Source organism: Astatotilapia calliptera, chromosome 22 (genome assembly GCF_964374335.1).
Source record: "Astatotilapia calliptera chromosome 22, fAstCal68.1, whole genome shotgun sequence".
Lineage (NCBI taxonomy): Eukaryota > Metazoa > Chordata > Actinopteri > Cichliformes > Cichlidae > Astatotilapia > Astatotilapia calliptera.
In genome coordinates, this window is record NC_137442.1 from 12,111,400 (window position 1) to 12,136,237 (window position 24,838).

The 24,838-nt window shown below is 38.0% G+C and overlaps 1 protein-coding gene across 2 annotated transcripts; it reads left to right on the top strand.

Annotated features, from left to right (window-relative positions):
* The first annotated feature begins 19,370 nt into the window (after window positions 1-19,370).
* clic1 (chloride intracellular channel 1) lies at window positions 19,371-24,128 on the top strand. 2 transcript variants are annotated; one of them, XM_080295837.1, is made up of 7 exons: window positions 19,371-19,610; window positions 19,864-19,928; window positions 21,449-21,558; window positions 21,905-22,030; window positions 22,451-22,557; window positions 22,842-23,023; window positions 23,143-24,128. In XM_080295837.1, the coding sequence occupies exons 2-7, from the start codon at window positions 19,887-19,889 to the stop codon at window positions 23,302-23,304; spliced, it is 729 nt and encodes a 242-aa protein (XP_080151963.1). In that variant the 5' UTR covers window positions 19,371-19,610; window positions 19,864-19,886; the 3' UTR covers window positions 23,305-24,128. The 2 variants fall into 2 exon arrangements, with proteins under 2 accessions (XP_080151963.1, XP_080151962.1); XM_080295836.1 differs by having other exon boundaries at window positions 19,479-19,605.
* Window positions 24,129-24,838: the final 710 nt, after the last annotated feature.

Sequence of the window (24,838 nt, forward strand, 5' to 3'; positions counted from 1 at the left end):
AAGCATTCACACTGCAGTTTCTTCAGAAAATGCACTTTCTAGTTATATTTTATTTTTCCGTACGTTTTTTGAAAGCCTACTCCTTCAAAACCGTTCAACTTAGAAAAACCATTCAAACATCGTTAGATTCCTATTATTTTGGACAACATTGCTTCTATTTTTTTCATTTTTAACATTTATATTTTTAATTTTATTCAACTTTATTCAACAAAAATTTCCCATGTATTTCAATGGGGAGACCCTTCAAATTCTCATTCAACTTACTCATTTTTAAACTCTTACTACTTCAACATACGTTCACATAGAGCCACCATTCAAACTTTAAAACGAAGACAAGACATTCAACTATTCAACTTGTATTTATCTTTTCAATATCTATTATACTTTTTCTTCAGTTCCAGTTTAAGTTTCATGATGTTTTTTCACCCGTTTCAGAGTTTATAATGGGTGTGTATGGGACGGAATGTTGGGGCTAGAGTGAGGCAGCTCAACTGCTAGAGTGAGAGGAGCAAAAAAAATAATCTTAAAATCTTTTTTAAAACTGCTGCTGTGTCCGCAGCGTTTGCTCTACAGGTATGATTTTACCCTCAAAACGTAGCCATGGCTGTCCTCTTTCATCCAATGTGTTTACTATTGTACTAGGTGTTATGGTTCTTTCATAAATGTCACCAATGCACAGCCTCCTCCCTCCAACTCTTCCATAGACTCTAATGTTAAAATGGCTCAGAAGGTTCGTTTGAAAATCAGAAGAGCATGGTGTCTTTCCACTGTCACCACGTCCATATAATAAACTCCACAGACATGAAAACTGAGAATTTGGTAGACTAGACATTGCTGTCGCTCACAGTGAAAGAATTTTGTCAATACGACTTTTACTTTTCATTTGGGAACGATTTGTTTCGGCCTGACTTTTCTGTTCATTTTAAGCAGCAAAAGTGAGGTGCATGTCTGTGTGCGTGTGTATGGAGCCATTGGGTGCGGTCACTATAGCAACCAGGCTCACACCTGCCTGCTTAACGAGCTCTCTCTGCCACTCTGCCAAAATTCATCTTAAACACTTCTCTTTCAACTGCTGCTGTGTCCACAGTGTTAAAGCCATCATTTTACCCTCAAAACGTCGCCATCGTTGTTCTTTTTCCAACATCTTGTCTTTCAAAGCTCAGAGATGTAAACTTTTTAAACTGTGTGGGTCCAAGTGGAGGGATCACATTTTAGTCATTCAGTGATTCAAAGAATATGACCTTTTAATATTCATTCAGATGTTTTCTGACTCTAAATGTTCTTTTCTCATTTCTTAGGGTTTTCTAATTTACATTTAAAACATTTTCAGTTTTTTTCCAACTTCTTCTTCTGTGTAACCTTCAGCTTTTAGCAGTTCAGCACTGTTGTTTTCAGGTTAAATTCAGTTTTGTTTTTTGTTTTTTTTATCTCATTCAATATTTTTAACTCAAAATTCAGCAATTAATTCATTTCAGTGCATACATTCAGATTCAAGCATTCACACTGCAGTTTCTTCAGAAAATGCACTTTCTAGTTAGTGTGAATGCTTGAAAAGCATTCACAGTATTGTTATTCGAATCTTTATTATTATTATTATTAGTGTGAATGCTTGAAAAGCATTCACAGTATTGTTATTCTAATCTTTCTTATTATCTATTATTCCATATTCCGTACGTTTTTTGGCATCTAACTCCTTCAAAACCGTTCAACTTAGAAAAACCATTCAAACACCTTCAGATTCCTCTTCTTTTGGACAAGACTGCTTCTATTTTTCTCATTTTTAACATTTATATTTTTAATTTTATTCAACTTTATTCAACAAAAATTTATAATGTATTTCAATGGGGAGACCCTTCAAATTCTCATTCAAATTCCTCCTCTTTAAACTGTATCTACTTCCACATACATTGACATAGAGCCACCATTCAAACTTTAAAACGAAGACAAGACATTCAACTATTCAACTTGTATTTATCTTTTCAATATCTATTATACTTTTTCTTCAGTTCCAGTTTAAGTTTCATGATGTTTTTTCACCCGTTTCAGAGTTTATAATGGGTGTGTATGGGACGGAATGTTGGGGCTAGAGTGAGGCAGCTCAACTGCTAGAGTGAGAGGAGCAAAAAAATTAATCTTAAAATCTTTTTTAAAACTGCTGCTGTGTCCGCAGCGTTTGCTCTACAGGTATGATTTTACCCTCAAAACGTAGCCATGGCTGTCCTCTTTCATCCAATGTGTTTACTATTGTACTAGGTGTTATGGTTCTTTCGTAAATGTCACCAATGCACAGCCTCCTCCCTCCAACTCTTCCATAGACTCTAATGTTAAAATGGCTCAGAAGGTTCGTTTGAAAATCAGAAGAGCATGGTGTCTTTCCACTGTCACCACGTCCATATAATAAACTCCACAGGCATGAAAACTGAGAATTCAGTAGACTAGACATTGCTGTCACTCACGGTGAAAGAATTTTGTCAATACGACTTTTACTTTTCATTTGGGAACAATTTGTTTCGGCCTGACTTTTCTGTTCATTTTAAGCAGCAAAAGTGAGGCGCATGTCTGTGTGCGTGTGTATGGAGCCATTGGGTGCGGTCACTATAGCAACCAGGCTCACACCTGCCTGCTTAACGAGCTCTGCCTGCCACTGTACCAAGATTCATCTTAAGCACTTCTCTTTCAACTGCTGCTGTGTCCACAGTGTTACAGCCATCATTTTACCCTCAAATTGTCGCCATTATTGTTCTCTTTCCAACACCGTATCTTTCAAAGCTCAGGCATTTAAACTTTTTAAACTGTGTGGATCAAAGTGGAGGGATCACATTTGAGTCATTCAGTGATTCAAAGAATATGACCTTTTAATATTCATTCAGATGTTTTCTGACTCTAAATGTTCTTTTCTCATTTCTTAGGGTTTTCTAATTTACATTTAAAACATTTTCAGTTTTTTTCCAACTCCTTCTTCTGTGTAACCTTCAGCTTTTAGCAGTTCAGCACCTTTGTTTTCAGGTTAAATTCGTTTTTTTTTTTGTTTTTTTTTAATCTCATTCAATATTTGTAACTCAAAATTCAGCAATTAATTCAATTCAGTGCATACATTCAGATTCAAGCATTCACACTGCAGTTTCTTCAGAAAATGCACTTTCTAGTTATTATTATATATTCCGTACGTTTTTTGGCATCTCACTCCTTCAAAACCGCTCAACTTAGAAAAACCATTCAAACACCGTTAGATTCCTATTCTTTTGGACATGAATGCTTCTACTTTTCTCATTTTTAACATTTATATTTTTAATTTTATTCAACTTTATTTAACAAAAATTTATAATGTATTTCAATGGAGAGACCCTTCAAATTCTCATTCAACTTCCTCCTCTTTAAACTCTTACTACTTCCACATACGTTGACATAGAGCCACCATTCAAACTTTAAAACGAAGACAAGACATTCAACTATTCAACTTGTATTTATCTTTTCAATATCTATTATACTTTTTCTTCAGTTCCAGTTTAAGTTTCATGATGTTTTTTCACCCGTTTCAGAGTTTATAATGGGTGTGTATGGGACGGAATGTTGGGGCTAGAGTGAGACAGCTCAACTGCTAGAGTGAGAGGAGCAAAAAAATTTATCTTAAAATCTTTTTTAAAACTGCTGCTGTGTCCGCAGCGTTTGCTCTACAGGTATGATTTTACCCTCAAAATGTAGCCATCGCTGTCCTCTTTCATCCAATGTGTTTACTATTGTACTAGGTGTTATGGTTTTTTCATAAATGCCACCAATGCACAGCCTCCTCCCTCCAACTCTTCCATAGACTCTAATGTTAAACTTGCTCAGAAGGTTCGTTTGAAAATCAGAAGAGCATGGTGTCTTTACACTGTCACCACGTCCATATAATAAGCTCCACAGGCATGAAAACTGAGAATTAGGTAGACTAGACATTGCTGTCGCTCACGGTGAAAGAATTTCGTCAATACGACTTTTACTTTTCATTTGGGAGCGATTTGTTTCAGCCTGACTTTTCTGTTCATTTTAAGCAGCAAAAGTGAGGCGCATGTCTGTGTACGTGTGTATGGAGCCATTGGGTGCGGTCACTATAGCAACCAGGCTCACACCTGCCTGCTTAACGAGCTCTGCCTGCCACTCTGCCAAGATTCATCTTAAACACTTCTCTTTCAACTGCTGCTGTGTCCACAGTGTTACAGCCATCATTTTACCCTCAAAACGTCGCCATCGTTGTTCTCTTTCCAACATCTTGTCTTTCAAAGCTCAGACATTTAAACTTTTTAAACTGTGTGGATCCAAGTGGAGGGATCACATTTTAGTCATTCAGTGATTCAAAGAATATGACCTTTTAATATTCTTTCAGATGTTTTCTGACTCTAAATGTTCTTTTCTCATTTCTTAGGTTTTTCTAATTTGCAATTAAAACATTTTCAGCTTTTTTCCAACTTCTTCTTCTGTGTAACGTCCAGCTTTTAGCAGTTCAGCACCTTTGTTTTCAGGTTAAATTCATTTTTTTTTTGTTTTGTTTTTTTATCTCATTCAATATTTTTAACTCCAAATTCAGCAATTAATTCATTTCAGTGCATACATTCAGATTCAAGCATTCACACTGCAGTTTCTTCAGAAAATGCACTTTCTAGTTATTAGTGTGAATGCTTGAAAAGCATTCACAGTATTGTTATTCTAATCTTTATTATTAGTGTGAATGCTTGAAAAGCATTCACAGTATTGTTCTTCTAATCTTTATTATTATTATTCTATTTTATTATTATTATTATCTATTCCGTACGTTTTTTATAATCCTACTACTTCAAAACCGTTCAACTTAGAAAAACCATTCAAACACCGTTAGATTCCTATTCTTTTGGACAACACTGCTTCTATTTTTCATATTTTTAACATTTATATTTTTAATTTTATTCAACTTTATTCAACAAAAATTTATAATGTATTTCAATGGGGAGACCCTTCAAATCCTCATTCAACTTACTCATTTTTAAACTCTTACTACTTCCACATACATTGACATAGAACCACCATTCAAACTTTAAAACGAAGACAAGACATTCAACTATTCAACTTGTATTTATCTTTTCAATATCTATTATACTTTTTCTTCAGTTCCAGTTTAAGTTTCATGATGTTTTTTCACCCGTTTCAGAGTTTATAATGGGTGTGTATGGGACGGAATGTTGGGGCTAGAGTGAGAGAGCTCAACTGCTAGAGTGAGAGGAGCAAAAAAATTAATCTTAAAATCTTTTTTAAAACTGCTGCTGTGTCCACAGCGTTTGCTCTACAGCCGCCATTTTACCCTCAAAACGTAGCCATGGCTGTCCTCTTTCATCCAATGTGTTTACTATTGTACTAGGTGTTATGGTTCTTTCATAAATGTCACCAATGCACAGCCTCCTCCCTCCAACTCTTCCATAGACTCTAATGTTAAAATGACTCAGAAGGTTCGTTTGAAAATCAGAAGAGCATGGTGTCTTTCCACTGTCACCACGTCCATATAATAAACTCCACAGGCATGAAAACTGAGAATTAGGTAGACTAGACATTGCTGTCGCTCACGGTGAAAGAATTTTGTCAATACGACTTTTACTTTTCATTTGGGAGCGATTTGTTTCGGCCTGACTTTTCTGTTCATTTTAAGCAGCAAAAGTGAGGTGCATGTCTGTGTACGTGTGTATGGAGCCCTTGGGTGCAGTCACTATAGCAACCAGGCTCACACCTGCCTGCTTAACGAGCTCTCTCTCTCACTCTGCCAAGATTCAACTTAAACACTTCTCTTTCAACTGCTGTTGTCTCCACAGTGTTACAGCCATCATTTTACCCTCAAAACGTCGCCATCGTTGTTCTTTTTCCAACATCTTGTCTTTCAAAGCTCAGAGATGTAAACTTTTTAAACTGTGTGGGTCCAAGTGGAGGGATCACATTTTAGTCATTCAGTGATTCAAAGAATATGACCTTTTAATATTCTTTCAGATGTTTTCTGACTCTAAATGTTCTTTTCTCATTTCTTAGGTTTTTCTAATTTACAATTAAAACATTTTCAGCTTTTTTCCAACTTCTTCTTCTGTGTAACCTTCAGCTTTTAGCAGTTCAGCACTTTTGTTTTCAGGTTAAATTCGTTTTTTGTTTTTGTTTTTTTTTATCTCATTCAATATTTTTAACTCAAAATTCAGCAATTAATTCATTTCAGTGCATACATTCAGATTCAAGCATTCACACTGCAGTTTCTTCAGAAAATGCACTTTCTAGTTATTATTAGTGTGAATGCTTGAAAAGCATTCACAGTATTGTTCTTCTAATCTTTATTCTATTTTATTCTGTATTCCGTACGTTTTTTGTACTCCTACTCCTTCAAAACCGTTCAACTTAGAAAAACCATTCAAACACCATTAGATTCCTCTTCTTTTGGACATGACTGCTTCTATTTTTCTCATTTTTAACATTTATATTTTTAATTTTATTCAACTTTATTCAACAAAAATTTCCCAAAATTTCCCATGTATTTCAATGGGGAGACCCTTCAAATCCTCATTCAACTTACTCATTTTTAAACTCTTACTACTTCCACATACATTGACATAGAGCCACCATTCAAACTTTAAAACGAAGACAAGACATTCAACTATTCAACTTGTATTTATCTTTTCAATATCTATTATACTTTTTCTTCAGTTCCAGTTTAAGTTTCATGATGTTTTTTCACCCGTTTCAGAGTTTATAATGGGTGTGTATGGGACGGAATGTTGGGGCTAGAGTGAGACAGCTCAACTGCTAGAGTGAGAGGAGCAAAAAAATTAATCTTAAAATCTTTTTTAAAACTGCTGCTGTGTCCACAGCGTTTGCTCTACAGGTATGATTTTACCCTCAAAACGTAGCCATGGCTGTCCTCTTTCATCCAATGTGTTTACTATTGTACTAGGTGTTATGGTTCTTTCATAAATGCCACCAATGCACAGCCTCCTCCCTCCAACTCTTCCATAGACTCTAATGTTAAAATGGCTCAGAAGGTTCGTTTGAAAATCAGAAGAGCATGGTGTCTTTCCACTGTCACCACGTCCATATAATAAGCTCCACAGGCATGAAAACTGAGAATTAGGTAGACTAGACATTGCTGTCGCTCACGGTGAAAGAATTTTGTCAATACGACTTTTACTTTTCATTTGGGAGCGATTTGTTTCGGCCTGACTTTTCTGTTCATTTTAAGCAGCAAAAGTGAGGTGCATGTCTGTGTCCGTGTGTATGGAGCCCTTGGGTGCGGTCACTATAGCAACCAGGCTCACACCTGCCTGCTTAACGAGCTCTGCCTGCCACTCTGCCAAGATTCATCTTAAACACTTCTCTTTCAACTGCTGCTGTGTCCACAGTGTTAAAGCCATCATTTTACCCTCAAAACGTCGCCATCGTTGTTCTTTTTCCAACATCTTGTCTTTCAAAGCTCAGAGATGTGAACTTTTTAAACTGTGTGGGTCCAAGTGGAGGGATCACATTTTAGTCATTCAGTGATTCAAAGAATGTGACCTTTTAATATTCTTTCAGATGTTTTCTGACTCTAAATGTTCTTTTCTCATTTCTTAGGTTTTTCTAATTTACAATTAAAACATTTTCAGCTTTTTTCCAACTTCTGTGTGAACATCAGCTTTTAGCACGTTTGTTTTCAGATTAAATTTTCTTCTTTTTATCTAATTCAAAATTTTTAAATTAAATTCAGCATTTTATTCATTTCAGTGCATACATTCAGATTCAAGCATTCACACTGCAGTTTCTTCAGAAAATGCACTTTCTAGTTATTATTATATTTTATCTATTCCGTACGTTTTTTGTAATCCTATAACTTCAAAACCGTTCAACTTAGAAAAACCATTCAAACACCGTTAGATTCCTATTCTTTTGGACAACACTGCTTCTATTTTTCATATTTTTAACATTTATATTTTTAATTTTATTCAACTTTATTCAACAAAAATTTATAATGTATTTCAATGGGGAGACCCTTCAAATCCTCATTCAACTTACTCATTTTTAAACTCTTACTACTTCCACATACATTGACATAGAGCCACCATTCAAACTTTAAAACGAAGACAAGACATTCAACTATTCAACTTGTATTTATCTTTTCAATATCTATTATACTTTTTCTTCAGTTCCAGTTTAAGTTTCATGATGTTTTTTCAGCCGTTTCAGAGTTTATAATGGGTGTGTATGGGACGGAATGTTGGGGCTAGAGTGAGGCAGCTCAACTGCTAGAGTGAGAGGAGCAAAAAAATTAATCTTAAAATCTTTTTTAAAACTGCTGCTGTGTCCACAGCGTTTGCTCTACAGGTATGATTTTACCCTCAAAACGTAGCCATCGCTGTCCTCTTTCATCCAATGTGTTTACTATTGTACTAGGTGTTATGGTTTTTTCATAAATGTCACCAATGCACAGCCTCCTCCCTCCAACTCTTCCATAGACTCTAATGTTAAAATGGCTCAGAAGGTTCGTTTGAAAATCAGAAGAGCATGGTGTCTTTCCACTGTCACCACGTCCATATAATAAACTCCACAGGCATGAAAACTGAGAATTCAGTAGACTAGAAGCTGCTGTCGCTCACGGTGAAAGAATTTTGTCAATACGACTTTTACTTTTCATTTGGGAACGATTTGTTTCGGCCTGATTTTTCTGTTCATTTTAAGGAGCAAAAGTGAGGCGCATGTCTGTGTACGTGTGTATGGAGCCATTGGGTGCGGTCACTATAGCAACCAGGCTCACACCTGCCTGCTTAACGAGCTCTGCCTGCCACTGTACCAAGATTCATCTTAAGCACTTCTCTTTCAACTGCTGCTGTGTCCACAGTGTTACAGCCATCATTTTACCCTCAAATTGTCGCCATTACTGTTCTCTTTCCAACACCGTATCTTTCAAAGCTCAGGCATTTAAACTTTTTAAACTGTGTGGATCAAAGTGGAGGGATCACATTTGAGTCATTCAGTGATTCAAAGAATATGACCTTTTAATATTCATTCAGATGTTTTCTGACTCTAAATGTTCTTTTCTCATTTCTTAGGGTTTTCTAATTTACATTTAAAACATTTTCAGTTTTTTTCCAACTCCTTCTTCTGTGTAACCTTCAGCTTTTAGCAGTTCAGCACCTTTGTTTTCAGGTTAAATTCGTTTTTTTTTTTTTTGTTTTTTTTTAATCTCATTCAATATTTTTAACTCAAAATTCAGCAATTAATTCATTTCAGTGCATACATTCAGATTCAAGCATTCACACTGCAGTTTCTTCAGAAAATGCACTTTCTAGTTCTATTTTATTATTATGGATTCCGTACGTTTTTTGTACTCTATCTCCTTCAAAACCGTTCAACTTAGAAAAACCATTCAAACACCATTAGATTCCTATTCTTTTGGACATGACTGCTTCTATTTTTCTCATTTTTAACATTTATATTTTTAATTTTATTCAACTTTTTTCAACAAAAATTTCCCATGTATTTCAATGGGGAGACCCTTCAAATTCTCATTCAACTTCCTCCTCTTTAAACTGTATCTACTTCCACATACATTGACATAGAGCCACCATTCAAACTTTAAAACGAAGACAAGACATTCAACTATTCAACTTGTATTTATCTTTTCAATATCTATTATACTTTTTCTTCAGTTCCAGTTTAAGTTTCATGATGTTTTTTCACCCGTTTCAGAGTTTATAATGGGTGTGTATGGGACGGAATGTTGGGGCTAGAGTGAGGCAGCTCAACTGCTAGAGTGAGAGGAGCAAAAAAATTAATCTTAAAATCTTTTTTAAAACTGCTGCTGTGTCCGCAGCGTTTGCTCTACAGGTATGATTTTACCCTCAAAACGTAGCCATGGCTGTCCTCTTTCATCCAATGTGTTTACTATTGTCCTAGGTGTTGTGGTTCTTTCATAAATGTCACCAATGCACAGCCTCCTCCCTCCAACTCTTCCATAGACTCTAATGTTAAAATGGCTCAGAAGGTTCGTTTGAAAATCAGAAGAGCATGGTGTCTTTACACTGTCACCACGTCCATATAATAAGCTCCACAGGCATGAAAACTGAGAATTAGGTAGACTAGACATGGCTGTCGCTCACGGTGAAAGAATTTTGTCAATACGACTTTTACTTTTCATTTGGGAACGATTTGTTTCGGCCTGACTTTTCTGTTCATTTTAAGCAGCAAAAGTGAGGTGCATGTCTGTGTACGTGTGTATGGAGCCATTGGGTGCGGTCACTATAGCAACCAGGCTCACACCTGCCTGCTTAACGAGCTCTGCCTGCCACTGTGCCAAGATTCATCTTAAGCACTTCTCTTTCAACTGCTGCTGTGTCCACAGTGTTACAGCCATCATTTTACCCTCAAATTGTCGCCATTATTGTTCTCTTTCCAACACCGTATCTTTCAAAGCTCAGGCATTTAAACTTTTTAAACTGTGTGGATCAAAGTGGAGGGATCACATTTGAGTCATTCAGTGATTCAAAGAATATGACCTTTTAATATTCATTCAGATGTTTTCTGACTCTAAATGTTCTTTTCTCATTTCTTAGGGTTTTCTAATTTACATTTAAAACATTTTCAGTTTTTTTCCAACTCCTTCTTCTGTGTAACCTTCAGCTTTTAGCAGTTCAGCACCTTTGTTTTCAGGTTAAATTCGTTTTTTTTTTTTTTTTTTTAAACTCATTCAATATTTTTAACTCAAAATTCAGCAATTAATTCATTTCAGTGCATACATTCAGATTCAAGCATTCACACTGCAGTTTCTTCAGAAAATGCACTTTCTAGTTATTATTATCTATTCCGTACGTTTTTTGTAATCCTATAACTTCAAAACCGTTCAACTTAGAAAAACCATTCAAACACCGTTAGATTCCTATTCTTTTGGACAACACTGCTTCTATTTTTCATATTTTTAACATTTATATTTTTAATTTTATTCAACTTTATTCAACAAAAATTTATAATGTATTTCAATGGGGAGACCCTTCAAATCCTCATTCAACTTACTCATTTTTAAACTCTTACTACTTCCACATACATTGACATAGAGCCACCATTCAAACTTTAAAACGAAGACAAGACATTCAACTATTCAACTTGTATTTATCTTTTCAATATCTATTATACTTTTTCTTCAGTTCCAGTTTAAGTTTCATGATGTTTTTTCACCCGTTTCAGAGTTTATAATGGGTGTGTATGGGACGGAATGTTGGGGCTAGAGTGAGACAGCTCAACTGCTAGAGTGAGAGGAGCAAAAAAATTAATCTTAAAATCTTTTTTAAAACTGCTGCTGTGTCCACAGCGTTTGCTCTACAGGTATGATTTTACCCTCAAAACGTAGCCATGGCTGTCCTCTTTCATCCAATGTGTTTACTATTGTACTAGGTGTTATGGTTCTTTCATAAATGCCACCAATGCACAGCCTCCTCCCTCCAACTCTTCCATAGACTCTAATGTTAAAATGGCTCAGAAGGTTCGTTTGAAAATCAGAAGAGCATGGTGTCTTTACACTGTCACCACGTCCATATAATAAACTCCACAGGCATGAAAACTGAGAATTAGGTAGACTAGACATGGCTGTCGCTCACGGTGAAAGAATTTTGTCAATACGACATGTACTTTTCATTTGGGAAGAATTTGTTTGGGCCTGACTTTTCTGTTCATTTTAAGCAGCAAAAGTGAGGCGCATGTCTGTGTACGTGTGTATGGAGCCATTGGGTGCGGTCACTATAGCAACCAGGCTCACACCTGCCTGCTTAACGAGCTCTGCCTGCCACTGTGCCAAGATTCATCTTAAGCACTTCTCTTTCAACTGCTGCTGTGTCCACAGTGTTACAGCCATCATTTTACCCTCAAATTGTCGCCATTATTGTTCTCTTTCCAACACCGTATCTTTCAAAGCTCAGGCATTTAAACTTTTTAAACTGTGTGGATCAAAGTGGAGGGATCACATTTGAGTCATTCAGTGATTCAAAGAATATGACCTTTTGATATTCATTCAGATGTTTTCTGACTCTAAATGTTCTTTTCTCATTTCTTAGGGTTTTCTAATTTACATTTAAAACATTTTCAGTTTTTTTCCAACTCCTTCTTCTGTGTAACCTTCAGCTTTTAGCAGTTCAGCACCTTTGTTTTCAGGTTAAATTCGTTTTTTTGTTTTTTTTTGTTTTTTATCTCATTCAATATTTTTAACTCAAAATTCAGCAATTTATTCATTTCAGTGCATACATTCAGATTCAAGCATTCACACTGCAGTTTCTTCAGAAAATGCACTTTCTAGTTATATTTTATCTATTCCGTACGTTTTTTGTACTCCTACTCCTTCAAAACCGTTCAACTTAGAAAAACCATTCAAACACCATTAGATTCCTATTCTTTTGGACATGACTGCTTCTACTTTTCTCATTTTTAACATTTATATTTTTAATTTTATTCAACTTTATTCAACAAAAATTTCCCATGTATTTCAATGGGGAGACCCTTCAAATTCTCATTCAACTTACTCATTTTTAAACTCTTACTACTTCCACATACATTGACATAGAGCCACCATTCAAACTTTAAAACGAAGACAAGACATTCAACTATTCAACTTGTATTTATCTTTTCAATATCTATTATACTTTTTCTTCAGTTCCAGTTTAAGTTTCATGATGTTTTTTCACCCGTTTCAGAGTTTATAATGGGTGTGTATGGGACGGAATGTTGGGGCTAGAGTGAGGCAGCTCAACTGCTAGAGTGAGAGGAGCAAAAAAATTAATCTTAAAATCTTTTTTAAAACTGCTGCTGTGTCCGCAGCGTTTGCTCTACAGGTATGATTTTACCCTCAAAACGTAGCCATGGCTGTCCTCTTTCATCCAATGTGTTTACTATTGTCCTAGGTGTTATGGTTCTTTCGTAAATGTCACCAATGCACAGCCTCCTCCCTCCAACTCTTCCATAGACTCTAATGTTAAAATGGCTCAGAAGGTTCGTTTGAAAATCAGAAGAGCATGGTGTCTTTCCACTGTCACCACGTCCATATAATAAACTCCACAGGCATGAAAACTGAGAATTCAGTAGACTAGACATTGCTGTCACTCACGGTGAAAGAATTTTGTCAATACGACCTATACTTTTCATTTGGGAACGATTTGTTTGGGCCTGACTTTTCTGTTCATTTTAAGCAGCAAAAGTGAGGCGCATGTCTGTGTACGTGTGTATGGAGCCATTGGGTGCGGTCACTATAGCAACCAGGCTCACACCTGCCTGCTTAACGAGCTCTGCCTGCCACTGTACCAAGATTCATCTTAAGCACTTCTCTTTCAACTGCTGCTGTGTCCACAGTGTTACAGCCATCATTTTACCCTCAAATTGTCGCCATTATTGTTCTCTTTCCAACACCGTATCTTTCAAAGCTCAGGCATTTAAACTTTTTAAACTGTGTGGATCAAAGTGGAGGGATCACATTTGAGTCATTCAGTGATTCAAAGAATATGACCTTTTAATATTCATTCAGATGTTTTCTGACTCTAAATGTTCTTTTCTCATTTCTTAGGGTTTTCTAATTTACATTTAAAACATTTTCAGTTTTTTTCCAACTCCTTCTTCTGTGTAACCTTCAGCTTTTAGCAGTTCAGCACCTTTGTTTTCAGGTTAAATTCGTCTTTTTTTTTGTTTTGTTTTTTATCTCATTCAATATTTTTAACTCAAAATTCAGCAATTAATTCATTTCAGTGCATACATTCAGATTCAAGCATTCACACTGCAGTTTCTTCAGAAAATGCACTTTCTAGTTTTTAATTTCTTCTCCTGTGAATTATTGTCAACAAACTTAACAACCAATAATCATTCAGTATTATAGGATTTGTTTTGTTAGTAATGTATACACCTGTTGACTTAAACCCCTTTGCTTAGTGTTTTTAAGTGAAGACAGATCATATAATCTCTTAATGTACCCCGGTGGTGCTGGCCCCATTTGGCCTCCATGGACAGACACTGAATCTGGAAAAAGCTTTGGCTATTAGTGTAAAATGATCCATGGATGGAGAACCCAGCAGGAAACTCCTCTTTGTATTTACTCTTTACTCTTTAAACTAGACTCAGTTTTCATGTCATGTTTATTATCTAACAAAAGAAAGCTCAATAACCCCCTTGTCATGGTCCTGGGTCATTTTGACCCAACGTTCTTTGTTTCCTTGTGTTTCTGTATCATGTAAAGTTCATTTGCTGTTCTTGGAATTATTCTATCAGTCCTAAATTGTTCAGATTAGTTTATTGGGTTTCCCCTCCGTGTGTGTTATTCCATGTCTCCCCAGCTCATCATGTCTGTGCTCTCCCTCGTGCTCCTCAGTGGTTTTCTCTCCAACTCTGGTCTGCGTCTTTGTGTATTTCCTGTTTTATTGTGAAGGGCTGTGTCTTATGTCAGTGTATTGAGTTTTGCTTCCCCATGGTCTCGTCATGTCTGATTGTTCCCAGCTGTGCTCTCCTTCTGTGGCTCATTCCCTTGTTATCCCTCTGTGTATTTAAGCCTTGTGTTTGCCTGTATTAGGTCCTGGTTTGTCTGTCTCCTGTGTGAACCCTGTTGGACTTCTCCATGTTCCAGGTTTTTTTTGTTCCTCTGTATTATTGTTTTGTAGCTGCTCCCAGTTTAGGCTTTGTTAAATTTAGTTCCCTGCCATGCTCTACTTTTGTTTTCTGCTTCACCTTGCCCTGGAAATAAACTCATCCAGTTACTCAGTTATCAGTGCTTGCACTTGGGTCCACACTTCTCATCTCTTGACGATCTGCCTTGCAGATCTTGACAGATTGAACTCTCTCTCCAAAGACACACAAAAGGTGTTAAAAGTTACCTTAAACGGGATTTTTAGAAAAACAAAGTAACAGAAAAGACACGAAAGATGCAAAAACACAACAATGTGCAAAGACACTCCAAATACAAAAGAATTGGAAAAAGACACACCGAACCATTAACATCTGCAGAACAACATCAGCAAGCCGCAACAAGAACACAAGCAGTCAGACACCCACAGCATAAACTGGTAATAAAGAAACACAACGCAAACCTTGAAATGAAAACAACACCAAAAAGAGAAAAATAGCAGAAAGAGATTCAAACTAAACACAAATACATGCAAAACATCTGTCAAAGAACACAAAAGCACATCTATATGAGATGCTGCTCAGTCATAAAAACATGCAAAAATAAAAGCAAATGCACAGAAAAAACACAACCAAACCATATTGTGGCAAACTTCAGCAAAGTAGAAGATGTAGAGCTTTATTTTAGACCTGCAGTTCCTGTGTTCTTTACACTGCTCAGCTACAGAAATGCAGTTTTATTAGGAATATCCAAGAACAGCGGTCAGAGGTCATTAACGGGTGCAGCAGTCTCAGTCATGGTGTCCATTGCTGGCCACACTCAATACAGAACAAACAGCTGCAATAATGTTATACATTAACAATAACATGTTAATGTATAACATGTTAATGTTAATGTATAATAGATCATTAACTTGTGAATGTCACGTGAACAGTCCCATGAGTCTTTGGGCTAGTGGCTCCTCCCCTTAGCCCGCTACAATATTATAGACTGTATTATAAAGAGACACAAAATGACCAAATAAGACTGCTAGCAATGGTAGAGCTGATGAAAAATTAGAAAAACAACCAAAATAGACCAAAAATTTAAAAAGCACATTATTATCAATTCTGTCTCACTAAAACGGGATTGTTTTGCTGAAAAGTAAAGCAAAAAACTCTACATGCTACTATCTAGTGTAATAAACTGCTCAGCTGGGTAAAGATGAATAAACATTGATGACACTGGTACAAAAAAAAAAAAAAAAAAAAAACCTTTCTGGACAAGAATTGAACTGGAATGTAAGAAATCAGCTTTTAAGAACCAGTGCTTCCCAGAGTTATACATCTCAACATCATTAGAAGAGAACCTGTGAGTCAAGGCTCTGTGGTCAAACTGCTGAAAAGAAACCACACTGAGTAAGTCCAGTAACAAGATGAAAGTTTCCAGGAACAAGAAAAGTAAATTAATGGGAATTAAAACAATTGACATCTGTTTCCTGTCTTATTTTGATAGTCAGTTTTGCTTCTTGGTTCCTTAGCTGAATTTTGTTCCCAAGGTGTCTCCACTCTTACCTCATGTGTGTATTTGAGTCCTCAGTTTCCCTCCTTTCTTTTATCACATCATTATCAGTCCTCCCCTAATGCTATGTCCTCTCTCGGCCGTCCTGTGTTTCTTTGTAGTCAGTTTCCTAGTTTACTTAGTTTTGTATTTTGTATTGTTTGAGTTTGTGAGTACAGCAATGAAGCTGCTTTGTTGAGTTTATGTTCAGTCTCCAGAGTCCTGCATTTGTGTTCACTCCCAGGCTACCACACAGCAAGCCTGTGATACTTGGTCTCAGCCAGCCTCAGTAACAGAGCTGAGACGAAGAAGCAAACACGTTAAAACCATCACAGATGGCGTCCGTGTGGCATGTTTTGAAAATGCAGAAAGCTTTGAATATGGACAGAAATCAATTAAAATTAGTGCATAAAAGAAGTAAAGAGCAAATAAAAGAAGAAATAGTGAATTATGTCAGCATGTGCACAGTGAAAAATTTAAAGGATTAAAGTTGAGAATAGTTGTTTTAAAGCAACATGAAGATTGTGAGGCAGCACGGTGCTGCAGTGGTCAGCGCTGTTACATCACAGTAAAACGGATGTTGTCTCCATGCCTGTATCAGTTCTCTCTGGGACAGTTATCCTTTAGAAAACTTACAAATCAGTCCAAAAAACAAAAATTATCAGAATGCAGAAAATGTAACAACTTATACTCAAAATTTCTGGAGACACGACCTCCAGATTTTCTGTGGATTGTGAGTAACACCTTCACCTCTAGGGGGCAGCATTTTACAAGTGGCTGGTAAAACTTGTCAGAATTAAATGAAGCAAATAAAAACTTTTGTGACAACAAACTTTTTAAAAAAAACCAAGACAACAAAAATCTGTGAAATGTGAAATATGAGGACTGTGATCCTGAATGTGTTAATTTGAAAGGAGATTTAATATTTACAGCAAGTAGAGTGTTTTCTGTAAGTTATCTTTTCAGTTTGGCCCCCAAGGTGCTAATTTTACATACATATTTACAAGTTGTTGTTATTTTCAGAAATAGCAGGAAAATCCAAAAACTTCTGTAAAATAAGGTAAAACAAACAGGCTGACCAGATCCCCAAATCTAAATGTGGGGTGGAATAGGTTTGTAGACCTTACTAATGCCTTTTGTGTTTAATGTTAAAAAGAAACTCGCGTTTTTTTCCCAGAAAACACCCAAAGGAGCCTGCATGATTCAGAAAAAATAATTTTTGAGACAGATGAAACCAAAACAAGCTCGTACAATGGGAAGAGAAAAGCATGGAGACGGAGAGAAACGGCTCATGAACTGAAGCATATAATCAGTAGTGATGTGCGATACCACTGGTTTCCTTTCTGATGAATTCAGAGTGGTATCGATGATACTGATCCGATACCGATACTCTGTACAAAAACTTAATGTTTCATTGTATTTCATAATACAATATATAACTGTATTATGTACCGGTAATCGGAATAATATAGCTTCATAATGATTACAGGACATCAGACTACTTGTTCATATTGCTTAATAATGTAGAATTATCATGCATAAATAAAAAATCTGAAGTTTTGTGCTATTTGAACACCTTGCCTGCCTGCAGCACTAAAGGACTCCGCCAGAGACGTCTGACTCCCCTAGCAGCACCTGTCCCTCTCCTCCTCTTCAGTTCGCCTCAACATAAGCTCGTCATATTCTGTGATATGATTTACTCTGAGGTGTTTGACTAGGTTAGTGGTGTTGCCACAACACCTCACTGTCTTGCCACATGTATCGCAAACCACGTCTCGGTCGTTTGTGGAGGTAAAATACGTCCACACGTGACTTCGTTCACGCTCAGCGTGAGTGCGCAGGCCAGTAGTTTGCATATGACGTGAAAGGCAAGAGGAAGTAGTTCCTTCCAATTTAGACAATCCGAATGACATAGTTTCTTTCCACGGTGTTCCTGTTAATGAAAAACTACAAATTTACCCCAAAGTACTAAAATATCGATATTGATGAGAATCGATTCTAGAACATAAATTACTGGTATCGGAAGAATCGATATTTCAATATCGATCCGCACACCACAAGTAATCTGTCAAACATGGTGGAGGTATTATTATGTCATGGGCTCGCATGGCTGTCAGTGAAACCAGATCACTTGAGTTTATTGACAATGTGACTACTGATAGAAGGAACGGGATGGGCTATATTCTCTGCTCAGATTGAGCCAAATGCTGAAAAACAGGTCAGACAGGCTTCACAGTGAAAATTGTTAATGAGCCAAAACAAACTACTAAAGAAACCCAGGAAATTTTCAAGGCAGAGAACTGGGATATTTTTGCAATGGCCAACTCAGTCACAAGCATGCTTTGCAGTTTTTAACAATGTGAGCACAATAATGTATGAGCCTCTTAAAATCAGAGACTGAGCATCAACTAAGCACGTTTGTTTAAACCAGGGGTGTTGAAACATAAGGCCGCGGGTCTATAATATGTGAAACATGTCAAATGTATCCCTCATGAATGATATCAAGTCATCTTGGCCCACAAACAACATTCCTGTAACAAAGTAAAAGCCGCAATCAGTTTTTTGGCAGGGATTTTTATATATCCTTTATTTATGCAGTTAAAAAATCTCGTTCACATTAAAAATGTCTTTTTTTAAGAGTAATCTGGTCGAGAGGGCAGCAGAATTGCAACAAATATAACAATAGTTCTGTAAACATATTTTAAGTGGACAAAGGACACGATTGGTTATAATGTAAGTACAATAACACAGAGTTATAAAGATACTTGAAAACAGGCCATTTTTAAATTTGATATATAAAAAATCTGTAAACCCTTTTCACCGAAGTCTATTTACCAACATACATAAAGATGTTACACGTAAAAAACACGCGGAAACATTGGAAATCAGTTTTTGGCAGGCGATCGCAAGGAAGGCTGAAAAATGTGAAAGAGGGGATCAACTTTTGGACTTTTAACTGTATTTTCGTAAGTTTTACAGCTTTTCCTATTGATAAAGTCTGCATTTTAATCAGATGTTTAAGGTTTGATATAAAAATCCGCTGTGGTTGTGCACAGAGGCAAAACTACAAAATCTACAACCCTAACTGTATATGGGACAGTCAGACACATCAGCCACCGCCCCATAACCAGTGCCTTTAACGCGTCTCCCCAAAGCTGCCAAGTGCTCTTCTCATGGTGGCTGTTACGTAACACGCCGCCTGCTCCAAGCTCGGCTCTCCGCGGTGACTTTTCTGTGCTTTTATTTGCTGCTTTGAAATAAACGTTCTTTAACGTGAATAAACAGACCGCTCCTTCATACGACGGCCGCTTTTATTCGCTGAGAGCACAGCCCGTCATGCACCACCAGGAAATGGAGGAGGATGATGATGATGATTGTGTCGCTGCAGCCAACGGACGCGCGCACACACACACGCACTCCGCAGCAGAACTGGGAGGAGAAACCAGCAGCAGGCAACGAGAACTTCGAGCACTGTGAGGTTAGAAGCTCTACTGACTCTAAATTATGTGAATTTTGAGCTTCAGGAGCGCACGGCATGTGTGGATTTACTTTGTGACGCCCGTGGAGCTGCTACATTGTCGCGTTTGTCACTTTAGTATTTAGTATTGTGTAGCGGAAGATGGGCTGGGCTCCCCGCGTTTGCGGTTGTTTCTGGCTCAGAAAAGGCGACTTTGCGCTCGATCGGGCTTCGCGTTAGAAACTTTTTAACGCCCGTGTCTCTCTCTTTATAGGTTTCGTGCAGCTACGGGTGAAGATGAGCGACGCCGGTCAGCCCAAACTTGAACTTTTCGTGAAGGTAAGAGAGTGAATGGGCGCAGAGAAGGAAAGCATCACACCCAGAGAGTGACGCGCACACGGGCGACATTATGTGCCCTGAGTTTATTTAGTGGGCTGAGCCGGTCTGCTCGGGCTTCTTTTATCTTATTGTTTCATCAGCACGCTCAGTGTGTTTTCTATTACATGCTGATAACCTGTCTCTGACACCTGCACGGTCCTTACAGCTGACTTCAAGCCACCTTTATTTTATCTTTTATTTTCACGCAGTATTTGTTGTAATAGTGACGTCAATCAGACCCCCCTCTGCTGACTCACCGGGCTTATAAACCACTGTAAGGCTAATCTAATTAAACGCACATTAAGATAACAGCCAGCCGACTTTAGTCTATATTTAGTATGTTGGCCAGGCAGGCTAATCCCATTTTCTTTGAGTCAAAAACAGGCAGTAACATACTAACCAGTGTGGCTCACTTCACACATAAAGATTTCTCTGTGTGAACATGTGCACCACCCTGTGCTTCCCACCCCCACCTTCTTCACGGTGAAAGATGCTGTTGTAACTTCTCTAAATTGACCTCTTAAATGTAGTTTCTCGTGAACTGTGGTTAACAACACTAGGCGGTTGCCTGATGAGCCACGTTTCAGATCCTAAAGATCAAAACTAGCACGCCCTACAGCAGTAAAGAAGTTAGGGGTGGGTGGGTCAATCCACGTTTACATTTCAGACATGAAAACCGAAAGGTGTGTTTTGTTGCTCTAAAAATTTAAATTTCTTCAGAATGCCTTGTTTTCCCCTAGTATCAGTACTAGTATTGGCAATATTTACCCAATATTTACTTAAGTATCGATACCAAAATTTGCCGTATGGCTCGGCAGTAACAGAAGTAACATATGCTGCATCTCAAGCTTCAGGTAGTTTCATTTTGGGGATTGTTTTTGGAGCTGATTAATGATTGGGTCTACAAACTGTGTTATAGTGTTTAAAACAGCCTTGTGCAGACTAAATAATCATAGTTTGTTTCATTTATGCAATAATTATATTCCAATTTATCCGATAGTGGGAAAATTACTGCTGTAAAGACAAATCAGACAAGCAGATAAACTCTGTACATTTGCGATTTAAAAGGCAGAAATTAGAACTTTATTTCCATCATACCAAAAAACCCCGAATTTCTTTTTTGTTTAACAGCAGCTATTCCATCCTGCTCAAACGCCTTCACTTTCAGTTGTCGATTCGAGTTCTTTGAGGAAATGTGATGTGTGGTGATGTATATTTCTCTTTGTTTTGACTCAGACATCCTGTGTGCTGACTTTGCAGGTTGGTTTAAGGGTGAAAAACTAAGGTGCACGTTTCTGCATCAACAGTATGCGTACTGTAACCAAATGTGCGGCCAAGATTTTAAGGCTTTTCTTTGCGTTTTTGGATCGCTGACCTGAAGAAACACAGCAGATTTTCCAGCATTTTATGGAGGAAAGTCTTAGAAAATTAGATGGAAACATTACTGTAATATTGTAATATTCTCTGTTTTTGTTTCCCAGGCAGGAAGCGATGGTCAGAGCATCGGCAACTGTCCTTTCTCTCAGCGTCTCTTTATGGTGCTGTGGCTTAAGGGAGTCACCTTTGACGTTACCACAGTGGATATGAAGAGGTGAAAGCACTCGTCCTTCACGCTCTGTATGGCCACTTTTGTTTATTCTGTCTCTCTCACTAATGCTGGCGCAACAAGGGAACATTCGCCTACACTTTTAATGTTTTAATGGCCCCAAGTGAAGCTGGCACTGAAAAAGCCTGGGGTATTTCATTCATTCATTAAAAGATAAAAAGCTGCCACGCTTTGATTTTAGGTGAAAGTTGGACACATTGTAGCTGCTCACATGGGTAATTTCCTGCGGTTGGAAATCTTTCCACTCCTTTTTTTCCCTTTTTTGTCTTTCTCTGTTCTGACTCACTCTCTACTCCATCTGTCTTCTGGACTTTTTCCGTCCCGCTTTCAGGAAGCCAGACATCTTGAAGGACCTGGCACCGGGTGCTCAGCCTCCCTTCCTGTTATACGGCAGCGAGGTGAAAACTGACACCAACAAGATTGAGGAGTTCCTGGAAGAGCATCTCTGCCCTCCAAAGTAATCTTTCCCTTCATCTCTGAAGTGCTGATACAGATAACACAAACTGTCTTGTTTGATCTGATAATGATCTGAATATTGCAACTTTGTTGGGCACAAAGAGATGTCTCTGGAGGCTTTGAGCACAGATTGATTGTTTTGAATTTTGCAGGAAAAAGGCAACATTTTGTAGACAAGTTGAAAAAGTAGGCCCTGCACGCCAACTCCAAACCACAAGATTTAAATCTGAATCTTTGTGAGATTAAACTATCTAATTCTACATTTTTGCAGGTGTTTCCGTTGTAGATACAGCAATGAATAGATTAATGATAACAAAATAAACCGTTGGCTGGAAATGCATTTGTTGACTTCTTGCACATCAACACGAATCGCTTGAAGATTTATATCTTGATGTGATCTATGATGTGATTGGACATCTAGGTATCCTCGTCTGGCTGCTCGTAACCCAGAGTCCAACACGGCAGGCCTGGACGTCTTCTCCAAGTTCTCTGCCTACGTCAAGAACTCAAACCCTCAGACCAATGAAAGTAAGTCGGCTCCACTCAGACTTATGGTGCAATAAAGTAAATGTTAGAGTAGTGCCTGGTTTAAAATCGTGCTGAGCTGCTTCTGTCAGTTCCCAGATGGGCTAAAAATCAGCAGGGAGCTTCTGTTAATAACATTAGGCTCTGAGTGTAAACACGTCACCTGCTGATGTTTGTGTGCAGCTTTTCCTACCTCGTCTCTGCTGCTGGTTTAAATATATTTATATCAAGACACCTCTCTTTATACTTAATGCTTGAGTGTTTTCTGTGTGTGCCCATGTGCTCAGATCTAGAGAAAGGCCTCCTGAAGGCTCTGAAGAAGCTAGACGACTACCTTGGCTCCCCACTTCCTGATGAGATCGACGAGAATAGCGCCGATGAGCTCACTTCCTCGTCACGCCCTTTCCTGGATGGCCAGGCGCTCACTCTGGCTGATTGCAACCTGCTGCCTAAGCTCCACATCGTGAAGGTGATCTTGTGATTTTTAAAGCAGTGCAGCATGAGGATGATGGGTTATAAGAATGAGTCAATGCTTTGCTTTGTTTTTTTGTAATTATGCCTATTTTTTCCCACCCTCTATCTCTGCAGGTGGTGTGCTTGAAATACAGACAATTCACCATCCCTCAGAGTCTGACAAACCTCTGGAGGTACCTGAACGCCGCCTATGCAAGGGAGGAGTTCTCTTCCACCTGCCCGGTTGACGAGGAGATCTACTTCGCCTACTCCTCTGTAGCTAAAGCTCTCAAGTAGGGATAGAACAGGGGGTTACATGTTCTGAATATACCAGCAGAGCAACATAGGAAAGCACAAAATACACACACACACACACACACACTCATGAATATTCACTCTGCAAGCAGCATGGTCGATCCTTTTCTTTGTAAACTGGAGCGCTGCAGGAATCATTTGTTACGCCTGCAGGTTAATTTCTTGCACCCTTATACGCCAGTATCACCTTTCGCAGTGTTGGCGCTAGTTTACATTGTTTTTCCTCACCTGAAACTGGGTCGGTTTACATCAGCAAGGGAAACAAGGAAGCTCGGGAAAGCGCAAGTGAAAGCAATTACATGCAAGTAGTGCAACTTTTAACCCCGTTAAACTTCCTCCTCCGATTGGTTCTTTCACGGGTCACATTCTCCGGTTGCCGACCACGTTGCTCGCAGGAGCGCACATCCACATCGTCATCGCACTCGTCTAACTACAGCCCTGCTTATGTACAGTTTCACCATGAGCAGATACACACTGACGCTTCTTGTTCCTTTCTTCTTCAAGACAGTTGCTACAGTATGTTTTGGGGTTTTTTGTTATTTTTCCTGGTAGTAATTTCAACAGACACAAAGCTGCCTGACAGATCAAACTTTTCATATGTAACGTTGCAGGCTTCCCCCAGGCAGATTCAGCTCTCGTTTCTCTGGTTAAGGAAGTGAAATTTGCATATCAGCTCCAGATCACCTGCCAAAGAGTCTTTTGTACTGAGCCTTTCACATGGACTTTATTTCGTTACTGAGGGTACAAGGCCTTTTTACAGTACAAAATCTTTTTTATCCTTTAATTAAAAGCCAAGTTTTGTCTAAGTGTTAGATTGCTTATTCTTTGTAGTGCACCTCAGAGAGGAAAGGGGTGCATACCGGGTCTCGCTGAAGAGCTGAAAACAGTTACAGAGACAGGAAACTGTTTCAATAGAGGCGGGCTTCCCCTTTCTGTGCTCCCACACAGCAGGCGTGAAGGATTATTTAAGATTACCAAGCGTCTATGTGATCCGCTGTGAGGGCCCATTGCCAGTAATTTATTCAGTGCTGCCCAGTGGGTATTGAAGGAGGTGCAGGATGAAGCGTATTTGTGTTTCTCACTGTCAGTTACTCCCATGAAAATGCTTTCTAATTCTAACGCTTTGTACAAATTAAATCAGCTGCACAAAATATAACATTTAGTCTTCTTGCTAACACGATGAATTACTTCGACTGCTTATCTGGTGTAAGCACTGTGTAAGCATTGCCATTGAATGCTACCAAAAGAAGCCAAAACTACGGATTATATAAAAGGTGTTTGTAGCCACCATGACATCATTTCCTTTTTTTTTGAAACAATCTTTTGAAACCGGATGTGACAAACGAGAGCCGATTTGAAACTTTGCATTCATTGGCTTATGACTTGTCAATAATTTGTCATTGCCGTTAGCCAATGTGCATCCTAGATACACCTTGGACTGACCAAAATGTATAAAATGGACCCGATGTTTTGTTTTATCCATTTATGGTACTTTCACCTCCTTCAAACCTGACAC